Source organism: Apodemus sylvaticus, chromosome 9 (assembly GCF_947179515.1).
Source record: "Apodemus sylvaticus chromosome 9, mApoSyl1.1, whole genome shotgun sequence".
Classification (NCBI taxonomy): Eukaryota; Metazoa; Chordata; class Mammalia; order Rodentia; family Muridae; genus Apodemus; species Apodemus sylvaticus.
In genome coordinates, this window is record NC_067480.1 from 26615050 (window position 1) to 26638235 (window position 23186).

At 46.2% G+C, this 23186-nt stretch overlaps 1 protein-coding gene across 1 annotated transcript in view; it reads right to left on the reverse strand.

The window, feature by feature from the left end:
* Positions 1-2256: 2256 nt before the first annotated feature.
* Positions 2257-23186, reverse strand: part of Efhd1 (EF-hand domain family member D1) — a 46168-nt gene continuing 25238 nt past the window's right edge. The window contains exons 3-4 of the mRNA XM_052192311.1: positions 16637-16771; positions 2257-3397 (exon numbers count right to left, since the gene is read on the reverse strand). Coding sequence (XP_052048271.1) covers positions 3263-3397; positions 16637-16771 — 270 coding nt within the window. The 3' untranslated portion in view covers positions 2257-3262. The remainder of the gene's footprint in view (positions 3398-16636; positions 16772-23186) is intronic.

The window sequence follows — 23186 nt, forward strand, 5'->3', positions numbered from 1 at the left end:
GAATTACAACAGAGAAAGCCTGAAGGTAAAAAGGGAACCCTTGGGTGTTCCTTGCCCTCCCAGGAGCCTTAAGAAGGCTTCTTGAAGCTACTCTGGGCTGAGTCAAGGAAAAGTAGATCAATAGTGAGGGGGGAAGGGAGAGCAAGCCATCAGAGGAAATAGCTTGTGCAAGGGCGGAGGTGTGGCACTTTCAGGAATGGCTCGCCGGTCCGCCATTTCAGGCCCAGGCCTTGGGGTTCCAAAGGGAAGGGTGGAGAGTAGTCTGCCGGCCAGATGAGCAGGGGTCAAAGCCTGAAGGAAGATGCTAGGAATAGATTTGCATTTCAGAGACTGTCCCTGCTAAATGGTGGGCAAAGGGAGAGTAGAAAAACCAGTCAGGTCACTGCAGAGCCCCAGGGAAGAGCCAGAAAAAGGCTGGGTTTGCTCCTGGAGATAGAGGCTGCAAACAGAGATGGCGGTGACAGTACGAAAGGGAATGGCTTCTGCAGGATGTGGTGAAGTGTGGATCGAGAGAACACAAAGACATGGTACCTCTGCTCTTTGTGGTCACCTGGCCCAAGATATGCCATCTTCTGTTTTAAGACCTCTTCTGGGAGCCAGGCGCACACCTTTAATCCCAGCAATTGGGAGGCAGAGGCCCTGGCTGTCCTGGAACTCACTCTGTAGACCAGGCTACCCTTGAACTCACAAAGGTCTGTCTGCCTCTGGCTCCCAAGTACTGGGATTAAAGGTGCCCGCCACCAGCACTAGGCTGGTTTGCTTTTTTTTTTCTTTCTGTTTTTATTGCCACAACTAGTGGATTCCTTTCTTTCTTTTCTAAAATTTATTTATTTATTATATGTAAGTACCCTGTAGCTGTCTTCAGACACACCAGAAGAGGGCATCAGATCTTGTTACGGATGGTTGTGAGCCACCATGTGGTTGCTGGGATTTGAACTCAGGACCTTCCGAAGAGCAAACGGTGCTCTTAACCACACCATCTCTCCAGCCCTCTTTCTTTCTTTCTTTGTTGCTTTTGATGCTGGTCGATTTTCTTTCTTTTTTTTTTCAATTTTTATTCTTTGCATCCTTTATACCCCCTGAGCTCAATCCCCCTTGTCTCTGCTCCTCTTAGCTCCCCTAGTTTCATTCCTCTTCCTCCTCCTCTTCCTCCTCATCCTCTTCCTCCTTCTCCTCTTGCTCCCCTTCCCTCCAAAAAATAGCAGGCTTCCCAGGTATATCAACCGAACATGTCATAACAAATTACAATAAGATGAGGCATAAACCCTCAAATCAAGGCTAGGCAAGGTGACCTACTAGGAGATAAAGGGCTCCACGTACAAGCAAATGAATCAGAGAGCTCCAACTACCACTGTTTTTTTTTTTTTAAGATTTATTATATATAACTACACTGTAGCGGTCTTCAGACACACCAGAAGAGGGCACCAGACCCCATTACAGATGGTTGTGAGGCACCATGTGGGTGCTGGGATTTGAACTCAGGACCTTTGAAAGAGCAGTCAGTGCTCTTAACTGCTGAGCCATCTCTCCAGCCCCCGCCCCCCAACTACCACTGTTAGGGGTCTCACAAGAACACCAAGCTATGCAACCATAACATATACACAGAGGACCTAGCTCAGACCCATACAGGATCCCTGATGGTCTCTTCAGGCTTCCGTGAGCCCGTGAGCCTTGCTTAGTTGATTCTGTGGGTTGTTTCTCATGCTCTGGCTCCTTGAATCCTTCCTTCCCCCTCTTCTTTGGGATTCCCCCGACTTCTCTTAAAACAAGGTCTCATGTAACCTAGCCTGGCCTCAAACTCATTCTGTAGTCAAGGATAACCATAAACTTGAATTCTGCATCTTTGTCCTAAAATGCTGAGAATACAGGAATCCACTGCCCATAATTGGTTGTATGGTGGGCACGCACTACCCACTGAGCTGCCCCTCCAGCACTACCCATCAGGAACTCAACGTCAGTGTCATGAGAAACCCAAGGCTGAACTGACTCCATAGAAAATGCATTCTTACATCCCCTAATTCTTTTTTTGTTTTTTGTAAAGATTTATTTATTATATGTAAGTACACTGTAGCTGTCTTCAGACACCCCAGAAGAGGGAGTCAGATCAGATCTCATTACAGATGGTTGTGAGCTACCATGTGGTTGCTGGGAATTGAACACAGACTCTTTGGAAGAACAGTCAGTGCTCTTAACCGCTGAGCCATCTCTCCAGCCCCCACATCCCCTAATTCAAAGAAGACCAAAGGCACACTGGTATGAAGGCAAAGATCATTTGCACATTTTATTTAAAAGAGCTGTAAGATAGAAGGGCAGGTGTTTTCTTTATTGTAAAGACAGCAGTTACAAAAGAGAAGTAATAAATATGACATTAAGAATTTTTGGTTTTGTTTTTGTTAAAAAATACAACCCCCTGGTATTTGTGAGAAGTCCCAAGAAACTCACAAGATACAAAAATCTGTCCCATGGGCAAGTGTACATTCCTCTCAGCTCTTTGGAGCTGATGTCAGACACGGGAAGACGGTCATGACTTCAAAAGGCCTTGGATGTCACTTGAGAATTTCTCAGGTCCACTCTGATCTGCATGGGGTCGGATGACAGCTACCCTTCTACTCACTAATATTACTTCTGACGAGGCTTTCATTCTTCACAGTAAAGGACTTAGTGGGAAAATGGCTGGACTGGGAGATGAAGAACGAGGGGGGAACGAGAGGGTAGGCATTGTTAAGAGCCAGAAGTTGGGCAAAGACAGCATCAGGCTTGTCCCTGGTTGGTGAGGGATAGAGGTATTGACCCACAAGTCCTCCTTCAAATCCCGCCATCACACTAGGGTGAAAGACGGTGAAAAAGAAGTCAGTGGAATCTGAGTAATGACAAGAAGACAGAAGCTGACCAGGAAGCAATGTAAGGACTACAAGGAAAAACTACTGGGGACGATGGGCAACATGTCCTCTGAGAACCATAGATGAACACGACTTGTGACATAGGACTACGCGGGGCCAAAGAAGGTTTCCAAGAAGAAATGAATCTCGGCTACAGATAACAGCATAAGAGTGAAGGCCGGGAAAGCCTAGCTGGCCAGCCGTTTGGAAGGGGCCAGAACCCTGGGAAGGATGAAAGCAGTCGCTGGCTACCCAGAAGCACTAAGAAACAGGCCTGAGCCTCGAGGGGGAAGTCATTTGCGCAGAAGGCTGTGAAAATCCTGGTCATCACCTCCAGGGTGTCAGTAAGGCACAGCCGTGGTCAAGGGGTCAGGTCAGCAGGACTACGCGCTGAAAGCCGCCTTGAGTTCCCGGAAGGCTGCCTGGCGGAGCCTCCTGGCCTCCTCCTCCCGTTTCCGCTCATCTTGTTCAGCTTTTAACTCGGCTTCGAACTTACTGGAGCATGACAAGGCCTGGGCCTGCAGAGAAATAGCAAACAGATGACACGGTGAGGGCAGGGAAGGATATGGGGGTGCTGGCACCCCAAACCCTTGCAGCGGCCATGCAAAGCTTGGACAAAGGGTGCTGGCACTCCTGAGGACAGGGGCTCCAATGACACTTCTTCCTTTGGTCCATAATCTGCTGTTGAGCCCTTTACCTGTGGCTGACTTCTACCAGCTTCTATTTCCGGGGGTGGGGGTGGGGTGGGGTGGGGATGGGGGTGGGAGTGGGAGTGGGGGGTTGTTCTTTCTGGATTCTTTTTTAGGGTGCTAATGCGCATCCTCTAGCTCCCGGTGGCAGGCGGGCTCTATTGTGAAGTCACTTCCCCAAACCATTTCCCCCACATTTACATTTCTTTGTTTTCACAACGGTTTTGCAACATTCTGGTGGAGCAGTCCTTGAACCTGGAGTCTGAGAGTGGGAGTACTCTCAGACCTCAGCAGAAAAGGTGACACAGAAACTCATGACTGGTCAAAATGGTCAAGATGCAGAGCGCTCGGACATACACCCTTCCCTAGACTCCAGGACAATCACAGAAGGGTGGGTGGAAATGCTACAAGAGCCAGAGGTCAGGGAGTACGGGAGTTGAAGAAGTGGCACCAGCTAAAAATTCTCAGGAAAGCACAGCAGAGCGTTTGCCTGCCCAAAGACCTGCACGCCATCAAGCCAGTCAGCATTCTAACACAGGGTAGGAAGTGGCTCATGAACCCTCACCCTTGAGGACCTATGGGAAGTTAATGGCTTCTGGAAGAGAGAGTCAATTTTCTTTAAGTGTGTGACTCCTGGTAGGTCAACCGTGCTCTAGTCTCACACAAAGCAGAGTCAATAGTTTTTTTTTGTTGTTTTGTTTTTTTTTTGTTTGTTTGTTTGTTTGTTTTTTAAGGATGCACGTTGTATGGTGGAGGGGAAGAGGTGGATTTGGGAAGAGTTAGTGGGAGGTGTTAGGGACAAATAGGATCAAAATTCATTGTGTAAAAAAAAAAAGTTGAAAAAAAATTCATTGTGTAAAATTCACAAAGAATTAATAAAAAATATTTTTAAAAACAGTGCTGTATTCTAGGTGGAAGAACAGAAGCAAATGCCTTGGGAGTCTTTGGTTGCGGTTGTATCAGATATGGACTGCAAAGGGAAATCTTCTTTTTAAAGATTTTATTTACCTATTTAATGTATATGAGTACATTGTCACTCTCTTCAGACACACCAGAAGAGTGCACTGGATCCCATTACAGATGGTTGTGAGTCAACATGTAGTTACTGGGACTTGAACTCAGGACCTCTAGATGAGCACTCAGTGCTCTTAACCACTGAGCCATTGCCCCCCCCCCCAAGGAAAATCTTTACAATAGCTTTCTGAATGACGTGGACACTGTGGGGAGGGGGTGAACTTGGGTCCTCTGGAAGAACAATACATATGCGTAACCACTGAACCATCTCTCCTGCTCCAATGCATCAGTTCCCCACCCCCATCCCCTGTCCCAATGCTGATTTTGGGTTTCCATCAACATTGTAGTTCTTGGCTGAAATATAATTCAGTGGCTGAGGACTTACCTGGCAGGCGTGAGGTCCTGGGTTCAACCCGCAGTAACCACAAAAATAAAACTTAAACTCAATGAGTTATTCTAAATTTACTACTAAATACTACATTTTGTCTTGTTTTGGCACCATACATTATAAAAACATTGTGTGTTTAGCTAAGTGTGGTGGCTCACACTTGCAATCCTAACACTCAGAAGGCAGAGTGTTGAGTTCCAGGGCGATCTGGACATACAGAGTTCTAGACCACCCAGAGCTAGCGTGTGAGGTCCAGTCTCTAAAACCAATTAAATAAAAACAAATATTACATGTTTGTGTTCATGTTGTGAGTAGCTAAACTGGTAGAGTGTTTGCCTGATGTGTATGAGAACGCATGTATAAGTCCCCAGTACTGCATGAAGCTGGATGTGGTGGTGGCCACCTGTAATCCCAGAACTCAGAAGGTAGAAACAGAGAATCAGAAGTGTGTTGTGGATTGCCCTGGTGTTGTTTGTATTTTGATGCTAATTTTGCCTCCACAAGAGGGGCTGCCCCAGTGAGGAGTGGATCACTGAGGTGATTTCCGCAGTGAACCTTCTTCTGGTTTTAACTAGTCAAATAAAGGCCAGAGCCTGTGATTGGGCAGTGGAAGGAAAAGGTGAGGCTGGAGGTTTTAGAGGGAGAGAGAGAAAGGAGGGAGACAGGACACAGAGGAGACAGAGGAAGATGGCAGAAGAAGTGAAAGGAAGATGGAACAAACCATGTGACCTAGAGAAGGTTGTGTAGTGGTACATCTGCCAGATCCAGGCGTGCAGCTTATAAATATAATAACCAAGTTATGTGTTCTTTGCACGTGCTTATTGGGGTTGGAGATTTACTGCAGCAGATGTGTGGGACCATCTTTGGCTGCACAGCCAGTTTGAAGAGAGCCTGGGACACACCAGACAGGTCTCAATAATAATACTTTATTAGATAAAACCATTTCAAAATCCTCCCTTCTAGAACTGATGCTTTTTTTTTTTTTTTAAGACAGGGTTTCTTTCTGCATAGCCCTGGCTGTCCTGGAACTCACTCTGTAGACCAGGCTGGCCTCGAACTCAGAAATCCGCCTGCCTCTGCCTCCCAGAGTGCTGGGATTACAGGCGTGCACCACCACTGCCTGGCTCTGACATGTTTTCTTTTTCACCGTTTACACATTTGTACCATCTCTCAATGGCACACTGAGTGTGCAGGTGATTTTAACGAAGGCTATGTATGATACAGCCCTTGACTGTAGCCGTTCCGATTTACACCCCCACGTTTCTGGACCAGAAACACTCACACACACCCTTGGCCAAAGCTTATCATGAGTAGCCTCATTTTGTTGCCAATCTGTAGACAAAAACATATTGTCATCTTCTCTCATTTCCTCCTTGGTGAGTTACCCACTTGGATCCTTTGCCCATTTTCCTGTCCAACTGCTTTTCTCTTCCAATCTACAGCTCTCTACGTAATATCAATCCCTTGCTGCTAATCTTCCTGTTGTCTCTTCCTATCTGTGGGCCTCCAAAGTACTTAAAATCTTGATGTAATTTATCAACAATTAGCTCTTGTCTTTTATATCACATTGAAAAAAAGCCTTCAATGTTCTAAATTCATCTTTCTCTATTTCCTTCTAATACTTTTATGTGGATTTTGCTTCTAATACTTTTCTCATTCGGATTTTGCTCAATGTAGTACAAGATAGCCTCAAACTCACTGTGTAGCTCAACTGGCCTTCAAGTTTTGACCCACCAGCCTGTACCTCGCAAACATTGGTTTGACAGGTATGAGACATACCTGACTTGACTTGGTTGCTATGTGCATGCATGCACATACACAGAGAGAGACATGCTCCTTTATCTCATTTTAGATTTTTAACCTCTTTTTATGTGTATGAGTGCTGTGGCTGCTTGGTTTTTGTGGAGGTCAAAAGAGGCCACTGGGTCCCCTGGAACTGGAGTTATAGATGTTTGAGAGCCACTGTTGTAGGTGCTAGGATGTGAACCCAGGTCCTCTACAAAAGCATCCAGTGCTCTTAACCACCAAGCCTTCTCTCCTGTCCCTCATCTACTTTTATAGAGGGTATAAAGGAGAGATTTAGCTGGGCGGTGGTGGCGCACGCCTGTAATCTCAGCACTCTGGGAGGCAGAGGCAGGCGGATTTCTGAGTTCGAGGACAGCCAGGGCTATACAGAGAAACCCTGTCTCAGAAAAAAAAAAAAAAGAGAGATCTAAAGGAGAGATTTTAAATTCTTCTACTTAAAATAGCTAGCCAATTGTCTTTTACATTTACCTGTAACTTTTTGTGTTTTATTTCTTTCGCATCTATCTATCTACTTATCTATCTATCTATCTATCTATCTATCTATCTATCTATCTATCTATCTATCTAATATATCTAATATATCTAATCTATCTATCTATCTTGGCAGTCTATTTTGGAACTGAGCCTTTTAGAAAAGACCTCTCAAAAACTGGGCATCTCCCCTTGTCCTATATTCTCAGACCTCAACTGTTTGAGACAGGGTTGGGCTGGCAACTTGTGATCCTGCTGCCTCAGCTTCCCAAGTGGCTGAGCTTAAAAGCCTGTCCGACTGGGCCCAGTTGTTCTCAGAATCTTCTGTTGACAGTTTACTATTGTTCCTATATTTCCCGTCACTCAGCTCCTTCATGGAAGACATCTACTCCTTGTGTAACACCCTATTTCATGTGTAACATGCTATTTCATGTGTAACACCCTATTTCATGTGTAACATGCTATTTCATGTGTAACACGCTATTTCATGGCTGCTGTGCTTACCTTCACATTCCCACACACGATTCTTTTCTCACTATTAAATTTGCTATTGGAGCCAAGCGGTGCTGGCGCACACCTTTAATCCCAGCACTTGGGAGGTAGAGGCAGGCCAGATTTCTGAGTTCAAAGCCAGCCTGGTCTACAGAGTAAGTTCCAGGACAGCCAGGGCTTTACAGAGAAACTCTGTCTTGAAAAAACCAAATTCAAAAAAAACAAAAGAAAGAAAGAAAATGAACATCACATGACCCTTTTTGCACCCAATCACCTTCTTTTGTTACTTATCTGCATTATCTGTTATTAATAATCTTTAATTGCTTATTATTGTCTATGCTTTTGCAATACTGAATATCAAGCTGTGGGTACATCCCAGTAATAGAAGCGGATATTTTACAGGAATAAAGCCCTGGATTTGATCCTCAGCTCTTTAAGAAAATAAAAGATGCCAGGCAATTGTGGCTCACACCTGTAATCCCAGCACTCTGGGAGGCAGAGGCAGGCAGAATTCTGAGTTCGAGGCCAGCCTGGTCTACAGAGTGAGTTCCAGGACAGCCAGAGCTATACAGATAAACCCTGTCTTGAAAAAAACAAATCCAAAAAAAAAAAAAAAAAGAAAAAGAAAAAGAAAAAAGAAAACAAAAGATCTTACCATGTGTGTTTGTGTACAAATTTAATTGTAGCACTCTGGAAGCACTTTGGAGATAAAGGCAGGAAGATTACAAATTTGAGACCAACATGAGATACATATGAGACTGTATTTCAAAAACTACTGAAATGAAATTAAGACATAATAAATCTCTAAATCCCTCAACACTTAGCTGTATTAAAATACATAGGGGATATACATAGATTTATGCAAACATAAGCCACTTCATATGTGTGTATACCTGAGCACATGCATGTGCACACACACATGGAGAGGCCAGAAGACCCTTGACTGTAGTTCCTTGGGTGCTCACCTCACTTTAGCCTGGAGTTTGCTAAGTACGCTGGCTGGCTGGTTGGCTGGCTAGGGAGGCCCAAGGCTCCAGATATACCAAGTGTCAGGTGGGTTCAGGGGCTTGAACTTGGGGTCTCATGTTTGCAAGCTAAGTGCTTTGCCAAGCACACTATCTCTCCAACCCGATACACCACTTTATATTGTGGGGTCTGGAACCAACCCCTTCATGTACACAAAGGGCCAACTACACTTCACTTGCCAGCTAAACTTTGGCCTGGCACACCATCACATCTGCCCAGCCCCCTCTCCAAGGTCCACCCTCGCTGCCACAATTTAGAATGCATGGCTTCCAAGCTGAGGGCACACTTTAAAAACAATCTCCTCCGTATGGAGAGGAAGCTTGGTGATTACAAGTACTCACAGAGGACCAAGTTTCAGTTCCCAGCACCTACATGACAGTCCAAACTCATCAGAACCTCCAGTTCCAAGGACTCTGGACACCTTCTGGCCTCTGTAGGCATGTGGTGCACGTACATGTATGCAGGCAAAAGACTCATACATAAAAACAATGCAAGTCCCTTATAAGGATAGTGGCTAGAACCACTAGGACTTGGGATCCCAGCTGGAGCTGAGTCTTCATTGGATTTCCTTCTCATCTCCCTCCTCACACTGGTCACCAATCCCTTCCATATCTGCCTCCTTCAACTGGAAGAAAACAGATGTCGTCTTTCCACTACCTCATAGAATGCTGGACCTACAAGCAACTGGCTTGTAACTGCTCAAAAACCAACCTTTTCATTCCTAGAATGTCTGTGAGCCATTTATAAAACTAGTCATTACAACATTTTAAATCGAGCGAATCTGTAGTCAATCGCACCAACAGGAAAAGGGTCAAGTACCGAAAGGGCCATCATATTACTAAATGTTACTATTATCTGGCGGGGCTGTGACTCCAGACTGGGAATGCTGGGTGATGATTTTAAGACTGTGAACAGGTTCCTGGATCCACCTGCACCCACATTCCACCGAGAGCTTGAACTCAATCTCAGTGTGAATACTTACTCCACGGGAGACAGTCAATGCCACACAGTTGGCCTTCATTGTCTCTGTTTTACTCAATCTGGACTGGGGAAATGTTTACAATGCAGGTGAAACTTTACATTGTCTGTGGCCTTTGCGTCATGAAATGTCCCAAGACAGTGAACAGTGAGAGAGGATGACCTCTTGGAACTTGAAAGCATCAACAAGAAATTGCTTAGGACGTCAAGCAATGAACTTGAAGTTTCCGCCCCTTCCCATTCTCTCTGTCTCTCTGTTGATGGTGTGTGTGTGTGTATGTGCGTGTGTGTGTTTGCATGCGCATGTGTAAATGTCAGAGGACAACCTCAAGTGTCCGTCTTCACCCTCACCTTGTTTGAGACAAGGTAGCTTTCTTGCTCATATCCCTGTATCCAGGCTAGCTGGTCTGCTAGCTTCTGGAAACTGCTTCTCTCCACCTCCCTTCTTGCCACAAGAAAACTGAGATTATAGATGTGTTAACATGCCTTGCTTTACAAGGTGTCTGAACTCTGACTTTGAACCCTGAACTCTGGCCCGCCTGCAGCAAACACTTTATCTCTTAAACTACCCTCCTTCCCAGTTTCAAAACCCACCAGTCTCTGCTCAAAACCCCTCTAATCCTGGAGCTGAAAAACCCACCAATCTCTGACCTCAAAAACCCACCAATCCCTGGGCTTGCCCAGGCTTAGGACGTAAAATCTCATCAATCCCCACCCTGGAAATTTCCACCCTTGAAAAACTCCTCCCCTAAGAAGCCCTATATATAAGCCTGTGTCTTGCTTGCTTAGTTCCCTATTGTTTCTAGCCTGAAACACCCTGCTTGTCTCCCAATCTCTTGTATGGTGTGACTCAGTGGTACTCCTTGGCTCCATGACTACCTGGGTACCTGTCTCTTCAGAGCTGTAACACTCAGCCCCCTGGAGTATGTAGCTCTGACAGTCCTGGTACTCGCTATGCAGCCCAGGCTTAGCCTCAAACAAGCTGCAAACCTTTCTGCCTCAGCTTGCTAAGGGCTGGGATTACAGGCATGCACCATCGCACCCAGCCCGAGGCTTCAGAATTCATTCTTTCACTTTTTTCTTTATGAATTACCTCAAACCAGGAACTACCCTCCTTCCCAGTTTCATAACATAACTAACATTCATAATGGAACTAATTTTTTTTAAATTCTATTTTAATGTGTTTAGGTATTTTTGCCTTCATGTAAGTTTGTGTTCTACATGCATGTGTAAAGGCCAGAAGAGGACTTTGGTAGCCCTGGAACTGGAATTACAGACAATTGTAAATGGCCATGTGGGTTCTGGGACTCAAACCCAGGTCCTCCAGTTAAGAACTACTGATCCATCTCTCCAGTCCCAGAAACATTCATTTATTTGTTTGTTTGTTTGTTTGTTTTTGTCCATGGCAACCACAATCTGGCAACAGATGCAAGAGTCCAGGGGAAAAAGCACTTTCTCTGCAGATTAATCTCTGTGAATCAATAGCTACTCGGAGTATGACAGAGGATATAAAGTATGTTATTTATAAAATTTAAAACAAACTTGATGTTTATAATGCAGGGCTTTCTGTAGTCCAGGCAGCTGCTGAATTCTGTACGTAGTGGACCTGGGCCTTGATCTCATAAACTTCCTATCTCTGCCTCCTCAACGCTAGGATTACAAAATGATAGTTTGTTGCTAAATGTTTACCAAGGAAACACTGTCTACGCTTCAATGGCCTTATCTTCAATGTGGACAACTGTTGGGTCTAATGGCAAATTCTTGTTTTTCCCAGCACTGGGCTGTGATAGCAAGAAGATTAAAAGTTCAAGGTTAGCCCACACTATGGGAGACTTCTTCTCAAGTTACACACACACAAGAAAACCAACCCAAGTGGGACAATAACACCTACCTACCTCCAGGGAGTTGGTGTATGAACCTGAAGCATTTGAAGAGGTTGGACCTAGCACCAGCTCTCCCCCTCCCCACCATCTCCTAGAGGGAGATTTGCCATCTCTTCACCTTTCATCTTTTGTCTCCTGCACCACAAAAGTCCATCTCACCTCTGGGTTCTATAGCCTGACACACTGGCCATCTCACCTCTGGGTTCTATAACCCGTCCTTGACCATCTCACCTCTGGGTTCTATAACCCGTCCTTGACCATCTCACCTCTGGGTTCTATAACCCGTCCTTGACCATCTCACCTCTAGGTTCTATAACCCGTCCTTGACCATCTCACCTCTGGGTTCTATAACCCGTCCTTGACCATCTCACCTCTGGGTTCTATACCCCCACCCCTGGCCATCTCGCCTCTGGGGTCTATAACCCGTCCTTGACCGTCTCACCTCTGGGTTCTATAGGCCACCCTAACTCCCAACCCCATGTCCTGTTTTCTCAGTCATCTTGCTTTTTATTTCTGCATTTCCTAGACAATTTCCCCCTGATAAGAACACATGCTAAGCTCTCTCGGTGCAAAGTAAACAAAAAAAAAAAAATTTTTTTTTTTTAAACCTAACCCCAAGCTACTATCTCACCTGCCCAGGCACCTGCAATAGAGACTTGGCTCTCAGAGCTCCTCCTACCAGGTCCATTCATGTCTTATCCCAGTGCAATCAGGCCAACAGGGTGAATATGCACCCCTAGGCATCTCTACTGAGGGCTGGTCAGATGGCTTGCTGCCAAACTTGACAATCTGCGTTCCATCTGTAGGACCCACAGATCTAGGAAGGAGAGAATGGCTAGGGATGGACAGATGGCTCACAGGTTAGCACACACTGCTCTCTTCCAGATGGACCTAAGTTCAATTCCCAGCACCCACCACAAGAGGCTCAAAGCCACCTCTAAATCCAGAGACATCTGACAACTCTTACTTCTTTGGGCACCTGCTATCATAGTCCCATACCCCCAAAACAGACATAGCCATATACATAACTGACAAACAATAAAAATGAAATTTAAAAAACCCAAACCACTCTCATCTAGCAAAATAGCACTTTTTTTCTTTTCTTTCTTTCTTTTTTTTTTTTTTTTTTTTTTTTTTTTTTTTTTTTTGGTTTTTCAAGACAGGGTTTCTCTGTATAGCCCTGGCTGTTCTGGAACTCACTCTGTAAACCAGGCTGGCCTCGAACTCAGAAATCCACCTGCCTCTGCCTCCCAAGTGCTGGGATTAACAGGCATGCGCCACCACAGCCTGGCAGCAATTTTTTCTCCAGCATTCCCTTGGGCCTCTGATGACCCATCTTTCCTGAAGACTTAAATGCAAGTCTTCCCCACAGGCCAGTCGCCACTAAGATCTACTCTCCTGCTGGCTCAGCATGGACTTGGGATAAAGGTTCCCACCCTCTGTGTTCCTGGGTGCCCATAAATTATATTTCCTCCTTCATCCTTCCTATGGGAAGCTCACCTGGCATGTGGAGTCTGGGACCACCCCCAGCTCCAGGAAGGGGCTATGAGGACAGCTATGTTCCAGCCATTGCTGAAGGTAAGTACAGAAAATGGAAGAATTGCTTCATGATCTATTCTTACAGCAAGACACACAGACGCCCAAGACAGACAGACATTTTTATAGCCTCCGTGTGGCCATGACTGGAGGACCACATGCAACTATCACCACATCCACCAAATTGGTGTGTGTCTCTGCTGTACCTAAAGTTACCTTGGACTTCACACCAAAGCCCAGTTTATCACTTCCCCTCCTCAAACCACTCCCACTTGGGGGAGGGGCTTTCTCGATAGAAAAGAAAAATCTCAGCCCTCCTCTTCTATGCAACACCTTCAATTGGTATTCCCATGTTTCCCAATGACTGGAATTTTAAAGTTGTGTCTCATTGTATTGTCCTGGTCCTACTGTCATAACGCTTGACAACCGATATCCCTCCCCATTCACCTGTAGAAACCTCTCCTAGCATCTGTTTTAGGTCAGTCCTGCACCTCTGAGGGCTCTCCAGCCCCTGCAACTGTGTGTGCTATCCCAGCCTGGCTGACTGCACAGGAAGCCACCTGCAGCGCTGAATCTACCACTTGTTTCCTGACAACTCAGCCTCCACACACACACCCAAAAAAGATACTTGGGTTGGGCCCGGAAGGCCAGTCTAAAGGTGTCCTCTCAGCCCGGGGGTTTACATCCAGGGACCATCTGCTTTCAAGAGTCACCTACCACAGGACAAAGGGGGAGAGGTGTGGCCCTGTTCCTAGGTCTGCATACTTGCACCGCGGCTTGCTTACCCAGCTATGGCGTCAGCCCTGCATGCTCCCGTGCTCCTGTGTCCTCCCCAGCCTCCAGGACTCCTGGCCCTCCGCACCTTGGAGCCTTCACTTGCAGTTCCCATAACGAGAACGCCTCCCTTCCTTGATTACAAGGTGAATCCCCATTCATCTTGGAACATCTGTCACCAGTGTCATCTCCTTTACGGCCTCTCCCAAGTCCAAGCAGCGCTTCCTTTCATTCGTCATTCATGCAAAACATTTATTGAGAGCCATTACACACCGGGCGCTGTAATTACAAAGATAACACGCCTACTCTGTCTTTGAGTCTCACTGGGGAGGCAGACATATAAACATGGCAAGTAGGAAAAAGTTTATTGTGTTTTTTTTCCTTTCATCTTTTCTCCTTATAAAAACAAAGCACACTAATTCTACGACACTCTGAAAATAAAAAAATGAGTCCCTTGACGTTAACTATTACTAATACTTTCATATGTAATTATCTAAGCTGCATTCTGTATTTAAAACCAAGTGTCACACATATTACTTTGCTAGCTTTATTTTGGACGTCTGTTTACACGTATCACACAGCCTCATCTCAATCTTTGATGGCTGCGGAGTGAGAAAACTCATGGCCGCACCATGACGGCTTTGTCTCTGGTAATAGTAGTTTAGGTTGTGCCCAGTTTCCTTCTACCTCAGCAGTGTTATAGGAGAATCCCTGCTAGGAGCCCAAGCACATCAGAAGGGAGATATTCCAGAGGCAGAATATTAACTGCTCTACAGACAGATCAATGCATACTCTTCCCACAAGCATCTGAGAGCACTCTGAACAGATAGAAAACCGTGCCGCTTACACATAGAATACAGGCACTCGGTAGAGGGGCCTTCCCAGGCCTGGTTAGCCAGGCGCAGGCTGCCCTAGAAGGTGATTCCAAAGGGAGCAGAGTTCTCTAAGCAGGGGGCTTGGGGTTGTACTCTGGGCAAAAGGAGCTAGAGGTTCTGAGGGTTGGTTGTGAACATTTCCAGCAACATCTCAAGGACTGGATGAGGCTGTTGTGGGGATCACAGGCAAGTCCTGACTGGTCCTACACTCCGAGAAGATAGTCACAGGGAGTCATGCACTTCACCCATGTCACTTGGCCCAGTGCACCACAGCAGTGAAGTGTCTGCTACTCTCCGGCCTCAGTCCTAGGCCCCTTCCCAAGAAGTCTCAAGAGACTGCAAATGTGATGGAGCCGATCACAGAGAGGAACTCCTTCCTTATCTCTACACCCTGTGTCAATGAGTCATGGGCTTTCCTCCCTGGACTATGTTAGGCCCCCCGAGGAAGGCAAATGCTCTGTCCCCTCTTCCTGGGTTTCAGAAGTCAATGCACTGGCTGATCTTTGCCAACAGAGTTTATCCCTGAGCAGCATCACAGACAAATGAGGACTGAGTCCTGTTTTGAGCTCTAAGCAGGCCAGGATGTCACCAAGGTCACCCTGGCCTTGGATAAGCTCCTAGAAGAAGCTCAAAGTCCCCCAGAGGCTGGAAACTGAAGAAGCATGCAGTTCCCAAAGCTACGACGACGACATGCTGGCTGCTGCCCCACGAGCCAGGCAATTGCTTAACACTGTATATGTAAGCTCATTTAATCCCGTTGCTACCTGTGTGCTACAAATGGAAACAGGGCCAGGGTGACAATGTGAGCTCAGGAGGCAGATCTGCTCTTGGGTGACAGATCTGGTGAGGAGCATGTGACTGTCTCACAGCACCCTGCCCTGCTTCACAGCAGGTATGGAGGGCTTGCCTGTCTGTGTACCAACAGGTATGCTCTGCAGAGGCTAACTTTGGGGAGGTGCCTGTGAACTCGCAGGGCTGTGGGGCCTTCTTCCCACCTCTGGATCACTTTCAATGAAGCAATTGATGTGGGGCAGGCCATGCTGGTATCCTCCTCTGAACCCTCTCCTGCTTGTCTCTGACCCATACTTACTTACTTTTTCTTTTCTTTTCTTTTCTTTTCTTTTCTTTTCTTTTCTTTTTCAAGACAAGGTTTCTCTGTATAGCTCTGGATGTCCTGGAACTCACTCTGTAGACCAGGCTGGCCTCAAACTCAGAAATTCACCTGCCTCTGCCTCCCAAGCTCCCAAGTACTGGAATTAAAGGCATGTGCCACCACTGCCTGGCTTAAGACTTATTTTTAACAATATTTCTTTTAAAGTGTGTGTGTGTGTGTGTGTGTGTGTGTGTGTCCATGGAGGCCAGAAGAGGGCTTCAGATTCCCTGGATCTGGAGTTAGAGGAGTTGGAAGCAGCCTAGTATAGATGCTGGGAACTGATCTCCAGCCCACGGCAAGAGCAGCATCTCTCCAGCCCTCCACTGCAGATGTTTAAGATGTGAAAAATAAAGGGGAAAGGGCACTGTTAAAGCAACTCAAGTGATTGTGGAGATAGAAAGGAACCCTTAGGCAAAGCCCCCACGAAGAGTATGTCTTGGAGCCTGGAACCCACAAACCCTCTGAAGCTGTGGTGAGCAGGTGTCTCTATATTGTCTGTTTTACTGATGGTGTAAGGACACACTATCTCACCCCACCCCCACCCCCAGAACCTGCATGGATTATACAGCCTTCCTTGTCCTGAGGGAGCTCATTGGTCCCTGGATAGGAAGTGCCTGTCACAAGAGCAGGGTCAAGGAACAGCAGTGGCTGCTTCGTAGGAAAGACGCTCACCTTGGCTTCGAAGAAGTTCTTGGCACCTCTGACACCCTCCAGGGCAACATCAATCTCGGAAAACTTGGCCAGTGCCAGCAGCCCGCTGTCCTCCTGCAGCTCACCAGCAGCGGCCTTGTGGAAAATGAGCAGGAACTGTGGGAGAGGGAGGACAAAAGGGTTCCAACTGCGTCACTGTCACCATCACCAAAACATCCATAACAAGCCCTCTAGCCTGAGCAGGTGACATTCTGCCCAAGCATTTGAAAGGGGTGGGTTTCTGCAGGGTGGTGGTGGTGGTGCACACCTTTAGTGCCAGCACTAGGGAGACAGAGCCAGGAGGATTTCTGTGAGTTCAAAGTCAGCCTGGTCTACAGAGTGAGTTCCAGGCCAGCCAGAGCTACATGGTGAAACCCCATCTCAAAAAACAAAACAAAAATAAAAACAAACAAAGGAAAAGAAAGGTTTTTAAAAATTATATATATATATGGATTTATTTATTTATTGTAGGTAAGTACACTGTAGCTGTATTCAGATATTCCACTCAGGACCTTCGGAAGAGCAGTCAGTGCTCTAAACCGCTGAGCCAGACACCCAGCCCCCAAAATTATATATACATATAATATATATACATGTAATACATGTATACATATAATACATGTTATATATATGTGTGTGTGTGTATATATGTATATATATATATATATATACATATATATATATTAAACTAAATGTGTATGGGAGATGTGTGTTTGTGGGTGTCCACAAACTCCAGAAGAGGGCGTTGCAACCCCTGGAGCTGGAGTTGCTGGCGGTTGAAGGCTGCCTGATATGGGTACCAGGAACCAAGCTCGGATCCCCTGCTGGAGCATCAAGCACTCTTAGCCATCTCTCGTAGCAGCCTGGAAAAGGATGCTACGTCTGTACCTATGTAGAGAATTGTTTTGTCTGTTACCAGGTCATCACACCAAAAACATGGAGTTAAGGGCATAGTCGGGTGGGGAAATACACACCTACTGTGTGTAAGGACCAGAGTCCAATCCCCAGCACCAAATAAATTCATTGAATTAAATATAAATTCTCTCCTCCTTCTATTAATGCCACTGTTGGAAATCTAGGCCTCAAAAATCCACACAGTAGGGCTCAGAGTAGCCCCATTGGGAAAAAGTCCTGGGTTCAATCCCAGGTAAGTACTGCATAAGCTATATATGATGGGGTACAGTCACCAGGTTCTGTCACAAGTATCACAAGGGCAGGGTCAAGGAAGAGTGGTGACTTAAACTACATATGATGGGGGAGGCTTATAATCTAACATGTACTTAATTTGCTTGTATTCATTTCTTTGAGGCAACGTCTCACTGTATAGCCTTGGCTGGCCTAGACCTGGCTATATGGATCAGAAAGGCTTTGAAGCTATAAAAATCCACCTGCTTGGGCCTGGAGAGATGGCTTAGTGGTTAAGAGCACTGGCTATTCTTCTGAAGGTCCTGAGTTCAAATCCCAGCAACCACATGGTGACTGGTTAAGAGCACTGGCTATTCTTCTGAAGGTCCTGAGTTCAAATCCCAGCAACCACATGGTGGCTCACAATCATCGGTAATGAGATCTGATGGCCTCTTCTGGTGTGTCTGAAGATAGCTACAGTGTACTTATTTATAATAATGAATAAGTCTTTGGGATTGAGTGAGCATGGTTAATAAGAGTGAGCAGGGCCGACTGGAGCAAGCAGAGGTAGGTCTTAAATTCCATTCCCAGCAACCACATGATGGCCCACAACCATCTGTCCAGCTACAGTGTACTCACCATACATAAAATAAATAAAGAAATCTTAAAAAAAAAAAAAAAAGTTCACCTGCCTGTCTCTGTCTCCTGTCTCTTGACTGTTGGGTTTGAGGGCATACGTCTAGCTCATATTAATTAATTTACTGATGCACTTATTTATTTATTGGGTGTGAGCATAGGCATGCATGTTCCACGCACATGTGTGGAGGGCAGAGGTCAATTTTCTGGTGTCAGTTCTTGCCTTCCACCTTACTGAGGCAGGGTCTGTCATGTTTCTGTTGCTGCTGTCTGCTCAAGGTTACCTGACCCTCCACCTTCCCACTGACTCCTGTCTCTGCCTCCCAGCTCCCCGTAGTCGTGCTGGGATTACATACAAGTGCTAATACACCCAGCACTCTACGTGTGTTCTGGGGATTAAACTTCAGGCATCCAGTTTACACAGTGAGGACGGCTAGAGCCTCAGTCCCAGCAATTCTCCATCTTCCTGACGCTGCAACCCTTTGTATAGGTCCTCATGCTGTGGTGACCCTCCAACATAAAAGTATCCTCCTTGCTATCTTCATAACTGTAATTTTGCTACTGTTGAGAACTGTAATGTAAATACCTGATATATAGGATATTTGATATGTGCCAACCCCCCAGGGTATGGAGACCCCAGATTGAGAACCACTGCTCTGTTCAGCCATTTCTCCAACTCCAAAACACTATTTTTTTTAATTTTTTTATTTTTAATTTTTTTGGTTTTTTTCAAGACAGGGTTTCTCTGTATAGCCCTGGCTGCCCTGGAACTCTGCCCTGCTCTGTAGACCAGGCTGGCCTTGAACTCAGAAATCCGCCTGCCTCTGCCTCCCAGAGTGCTGGGATTACAATTACAGTCATGCGCCACCATCGCCCGGCAAAACACTATTTTTTTAATTAAATAATTTAATTATGTTTTAGTTGTTTATGTTTTTGAGGCGTGCATAAATTGGTCTTGAATCTTGAGCTCACAAAGATCCACCTGCCTCTGCCTCCCAAGTTCTGGGATTGTAGACTTTTACCAGCCCCAACTTAATTTTTTTATATTAAAAAAATTATGAGCCGGGCGTGGTGGTACACGCCTGTAATCTCAGCGCTTGGGAGGCAGAGGCAGGCGGATTTCTGAGTTCAAGGCCAGCCTGGTCTACAGAGTGAGTTCCAGGGTAGCCAGGACTACACAGAGAAACCCTGTTTCGAAAAAAAAAAAAAATATGTATTTACTGTGTGTGTGTGTGTGTGTGTGTGTGCCATGGCACACATGTAGATGTCAGAAGACAACTGTAGAGTTGCTTCTCTTCTCTATGTGAGTCCCTGAGATTAAACTCAGGTTGTCAGGTTTGTCCTTTACACAATGAGCTATCTCACTGCCCACTACCCCTGACCCCCCCCCTTTCATATCTCTTAGCCACTTCTATTTTTTTCTCATGTGTCCTGTGTCTGAATGAGACTGCTTACTGTTCTTGCAGTTTAGTGAGAGATCTTTGTAGGCCTTAGTAGATTTAAAACATGTTAGCTCTGCTGCGTGTCATTTGAGTGTGCTGGGGCTATGGCTATTTTGTTGGTTTACACACATGCCAGAACACACATGTGGAGGTCAGAGGGCAGCTTGCAAGAGTCAGTTCTCTCCTTCTACCCTGAGTCCCTGGGATGGAAGTCAGCTGGGCAGGCTTGGCATTAATTGTCTTTACCCACTGAGCTGCCCTATCAGCCCTGTTCGTTACTTTTGTTTATTGAGACAGGGTTCCCCCTCAATGCCCTGGCTGTCCTAGAACTCACTTTGCAAACTAGGCTGACCTCAGACTCACAGAGATCTACCTACCTTGGCCTCCTGAGTGCTAGGATTAAAGACAGTCGACATTACACTGCCTCTGCTTATTAATTTTTGAGACAAGAGGATCTTGCTGGTCTCAACTGATACTCCAGTGTTGACTTCTGGAATGAGTTGGGACCACCAGTGTGTGCCACAAATTTCTGGCTTCTTTATGGTATCTTTTGACTCCAAAAAAATGTTAAAGTCTGTCAAATCTTTTTCTTTCCTCTTACCAGAGATAGGCTGCGAAAAATGTTCCCCAACACCAAGGTTACATAAACAGTCAAGTATGTTTCTGTCTAGTATTTTTATAGCTTTAAAAAAAAAACACGTAAATATTTAATCTCTGAAATGTATTCTGTTCAATTGGTAGGGTAATCATTAACCTTGTTTTTCTTCCAAATAGTTACTCAGTAAGCCCCACATTTATTGTGTAACCCACTGTCTTCTTCCACATTCAAAATGTGTAACCTAAACGAAGCAGTCTTTGAGGGTAGCCATGTTAGGGCCTCTGCAGAATAAATTCTGAAACTGCAGTCCCTCCTCACCTACCCTTCTCTCCCAGGGTTACTTTCTGGTTATTTGGTTCCCTTCTCTGTAATTTTTATAAAGCTAGCATGGTGGCTCCCATGTAAAATAGCATCAGCATCAGAAGGCTGAGGTCAGAAGATTGCCAACAGTTTCTGGCCAGTGTGGGCTAGTGTGAAACTCTAGCCCCAAACAAAACACTCCGTGAATTAATTATTCGCCTTATATATAGGCATGCCATGGTGTATGTATGGAGGTCAGAAGACAACTCTGTAGCATGGTGGGGGGAGGGGGCAATGGCGGGATGGGTCTGTGGTTAAGAGAGCACTTGCAGGGGACTCAGGCTCTCCCCCAGCACCCACACAGTGGCTCACCACCATCCCTAACTCTACTGCTAGGGGATCCGACGCCCTCTTCTGGCTTCTGTGAGCTCTGGGCATGTACATGGTATGCATACATGGAGGCAAAATACTCATACACACAAAATAAATACATCTTTATAAATAACAAATTTGGGCTGGAGCGATGGCTCAGTGGTTAGGACTGCCCTTCCAGAGGTCCTGAGTTCAATTCCCAGCAACCACATGGTGGCCCACAACCATCTGTATTGGGGATCCAATGTGCTCTTCTGGTATGTCTGAAGACAGTACAGTGTACTCACATACATGAAATAAATAAATAAATCTTTTTTAAAAAATGTTTTTTTAAAAAAAAATTACAAATTTATCGGCCTAATTAGCATTGTGCAGTTTCTATCAACACCACCATCCCCCCACTTATAAATAGATGGATCCAAACCACCAAAAGGGGTTTTCTCCAGGTTTTCAGGTGCTACCTACGGAAAGCACATACTTAGGAAGAATGTTAAAAAGACAGTCACCGCCTCAACGGGCGGGTTGGAATTCCCAAGTCCCACCTCCAGTGCCTCAGCTCCCAAGGCTCGAACTCCCTGCTCTCTGCTTCTCACTCAGCCCTCGCTCTGCCGCGGACACTGGGGACACTAATCAGAGAGATGAAGCGACATGTATAGGGTCCTGTGGCTTCTCTGAGGTCCCTGGAGCTGTCTGGATTAAAGGAAGAAATTCTCCAGTTTCCCACCTGCAGCTTCCAACTCCCTCACTAGAGGCCGGCAAAGACTGGGTTTGCAGCAGTTCTTGGAGCTTGCACATTGGTTTTGAAAGAGGCCAGGCCCCCAGCGACCGGACAAAGGCCAGGAGGGCAGGACCAATGGTGGCTGCTGCGTTCCTCTTGGTTCTCTCTTCTCTCAGTGAAAGGCATGGATGCAGTAGAGACTTGAGCGTGGCAGATATGAGCTGGGGGATGCAGGAAGTGCCTGTTCCTTGGTACCTGTCTCCTATGATGCTTGAGAGAGGTGGTTGGCTGCCTTAAGGCAAACAGGCCGGGGTGGGGGTGGGGGTGCTGCGTGTTATGAAGGGAGTTTTGTTGTCTCCTGTTCTCTCACCGTGAGACTCTCATCTACGCTTACCCTGAGCTTTCCGCCGTGAGCTCACGCAGCACGTGGCCTACAGTGTTTTGCAGACGCCTTGACCTTGAACTCCCAGGCCAAGACAAATGTCTTTCCTTTCCAAACTATCTAGGCTGGGGTGGGGACATTCTGAGATCGCAACAGAAACTAGACGGAGCATGTAGCTATCCTTAAAGCACTTCATCTCCTGGGGGTCCCAACGAGGAGCTGCCTTCCACACTAGCACTCCTAAGGGGCTCAGGAAGTCTACTCAGAAAAGAGGGAGGGTCGCCCCAGCTGAGCATCCAGGGGCTCTCCATTCCCCAAGATTCACTTCCTGACCTCCGAAGACGAGGGAGGGCTAACGGGATGGTTCAGAGTGTTTGTCGTCAGGCCTGACAGCCTGAGTTTGATCCCCAGGGCCCATGTGATGGAAGTTAACCTCTGACCTCCACAGGTGTGCTGTGGCACCTATGTACCCCCTGCTTCCCTTCACACAAAATAAATAAATACGACATTATTTTTAAGTAGGTGTAGGTGGAGATGACAGTGTTCACGCTCACAGAAGGGCATTGTGTGCCTGAAACGTTAGCGAATGCCCTCTGCTCTTTCCCGGCACTGTTTGTTCTGAGGCCTGAGGTCCAAGGCTGTAGGAGCTCGCTTGGCCAGTTCGACAGATGACAGATGACCAATAGGATCCCAGCATAACTCAGGGGTCTCCCAACCTGAGGCAGCCAAAAAGTGCCAGCCAGCTAGAGGAGGAGGAAGAAGGGAAGGAAGGAAGACAGGAAGGAAGGAAAGAAGGAAGAAGGAAGGAAAGAAAAAGAAAGAAAAGAAAAGAAAAGAAAAGAAAAGAAAAGAAAGGAAATCCAGCTCAACCCAAGCGCACCAGGCACTCCCATCTCAGCCATTATAGTCCCTCGCTGCCCCAATGACAATCTCCCTCACTGCCTCACAACCTTGTTTGT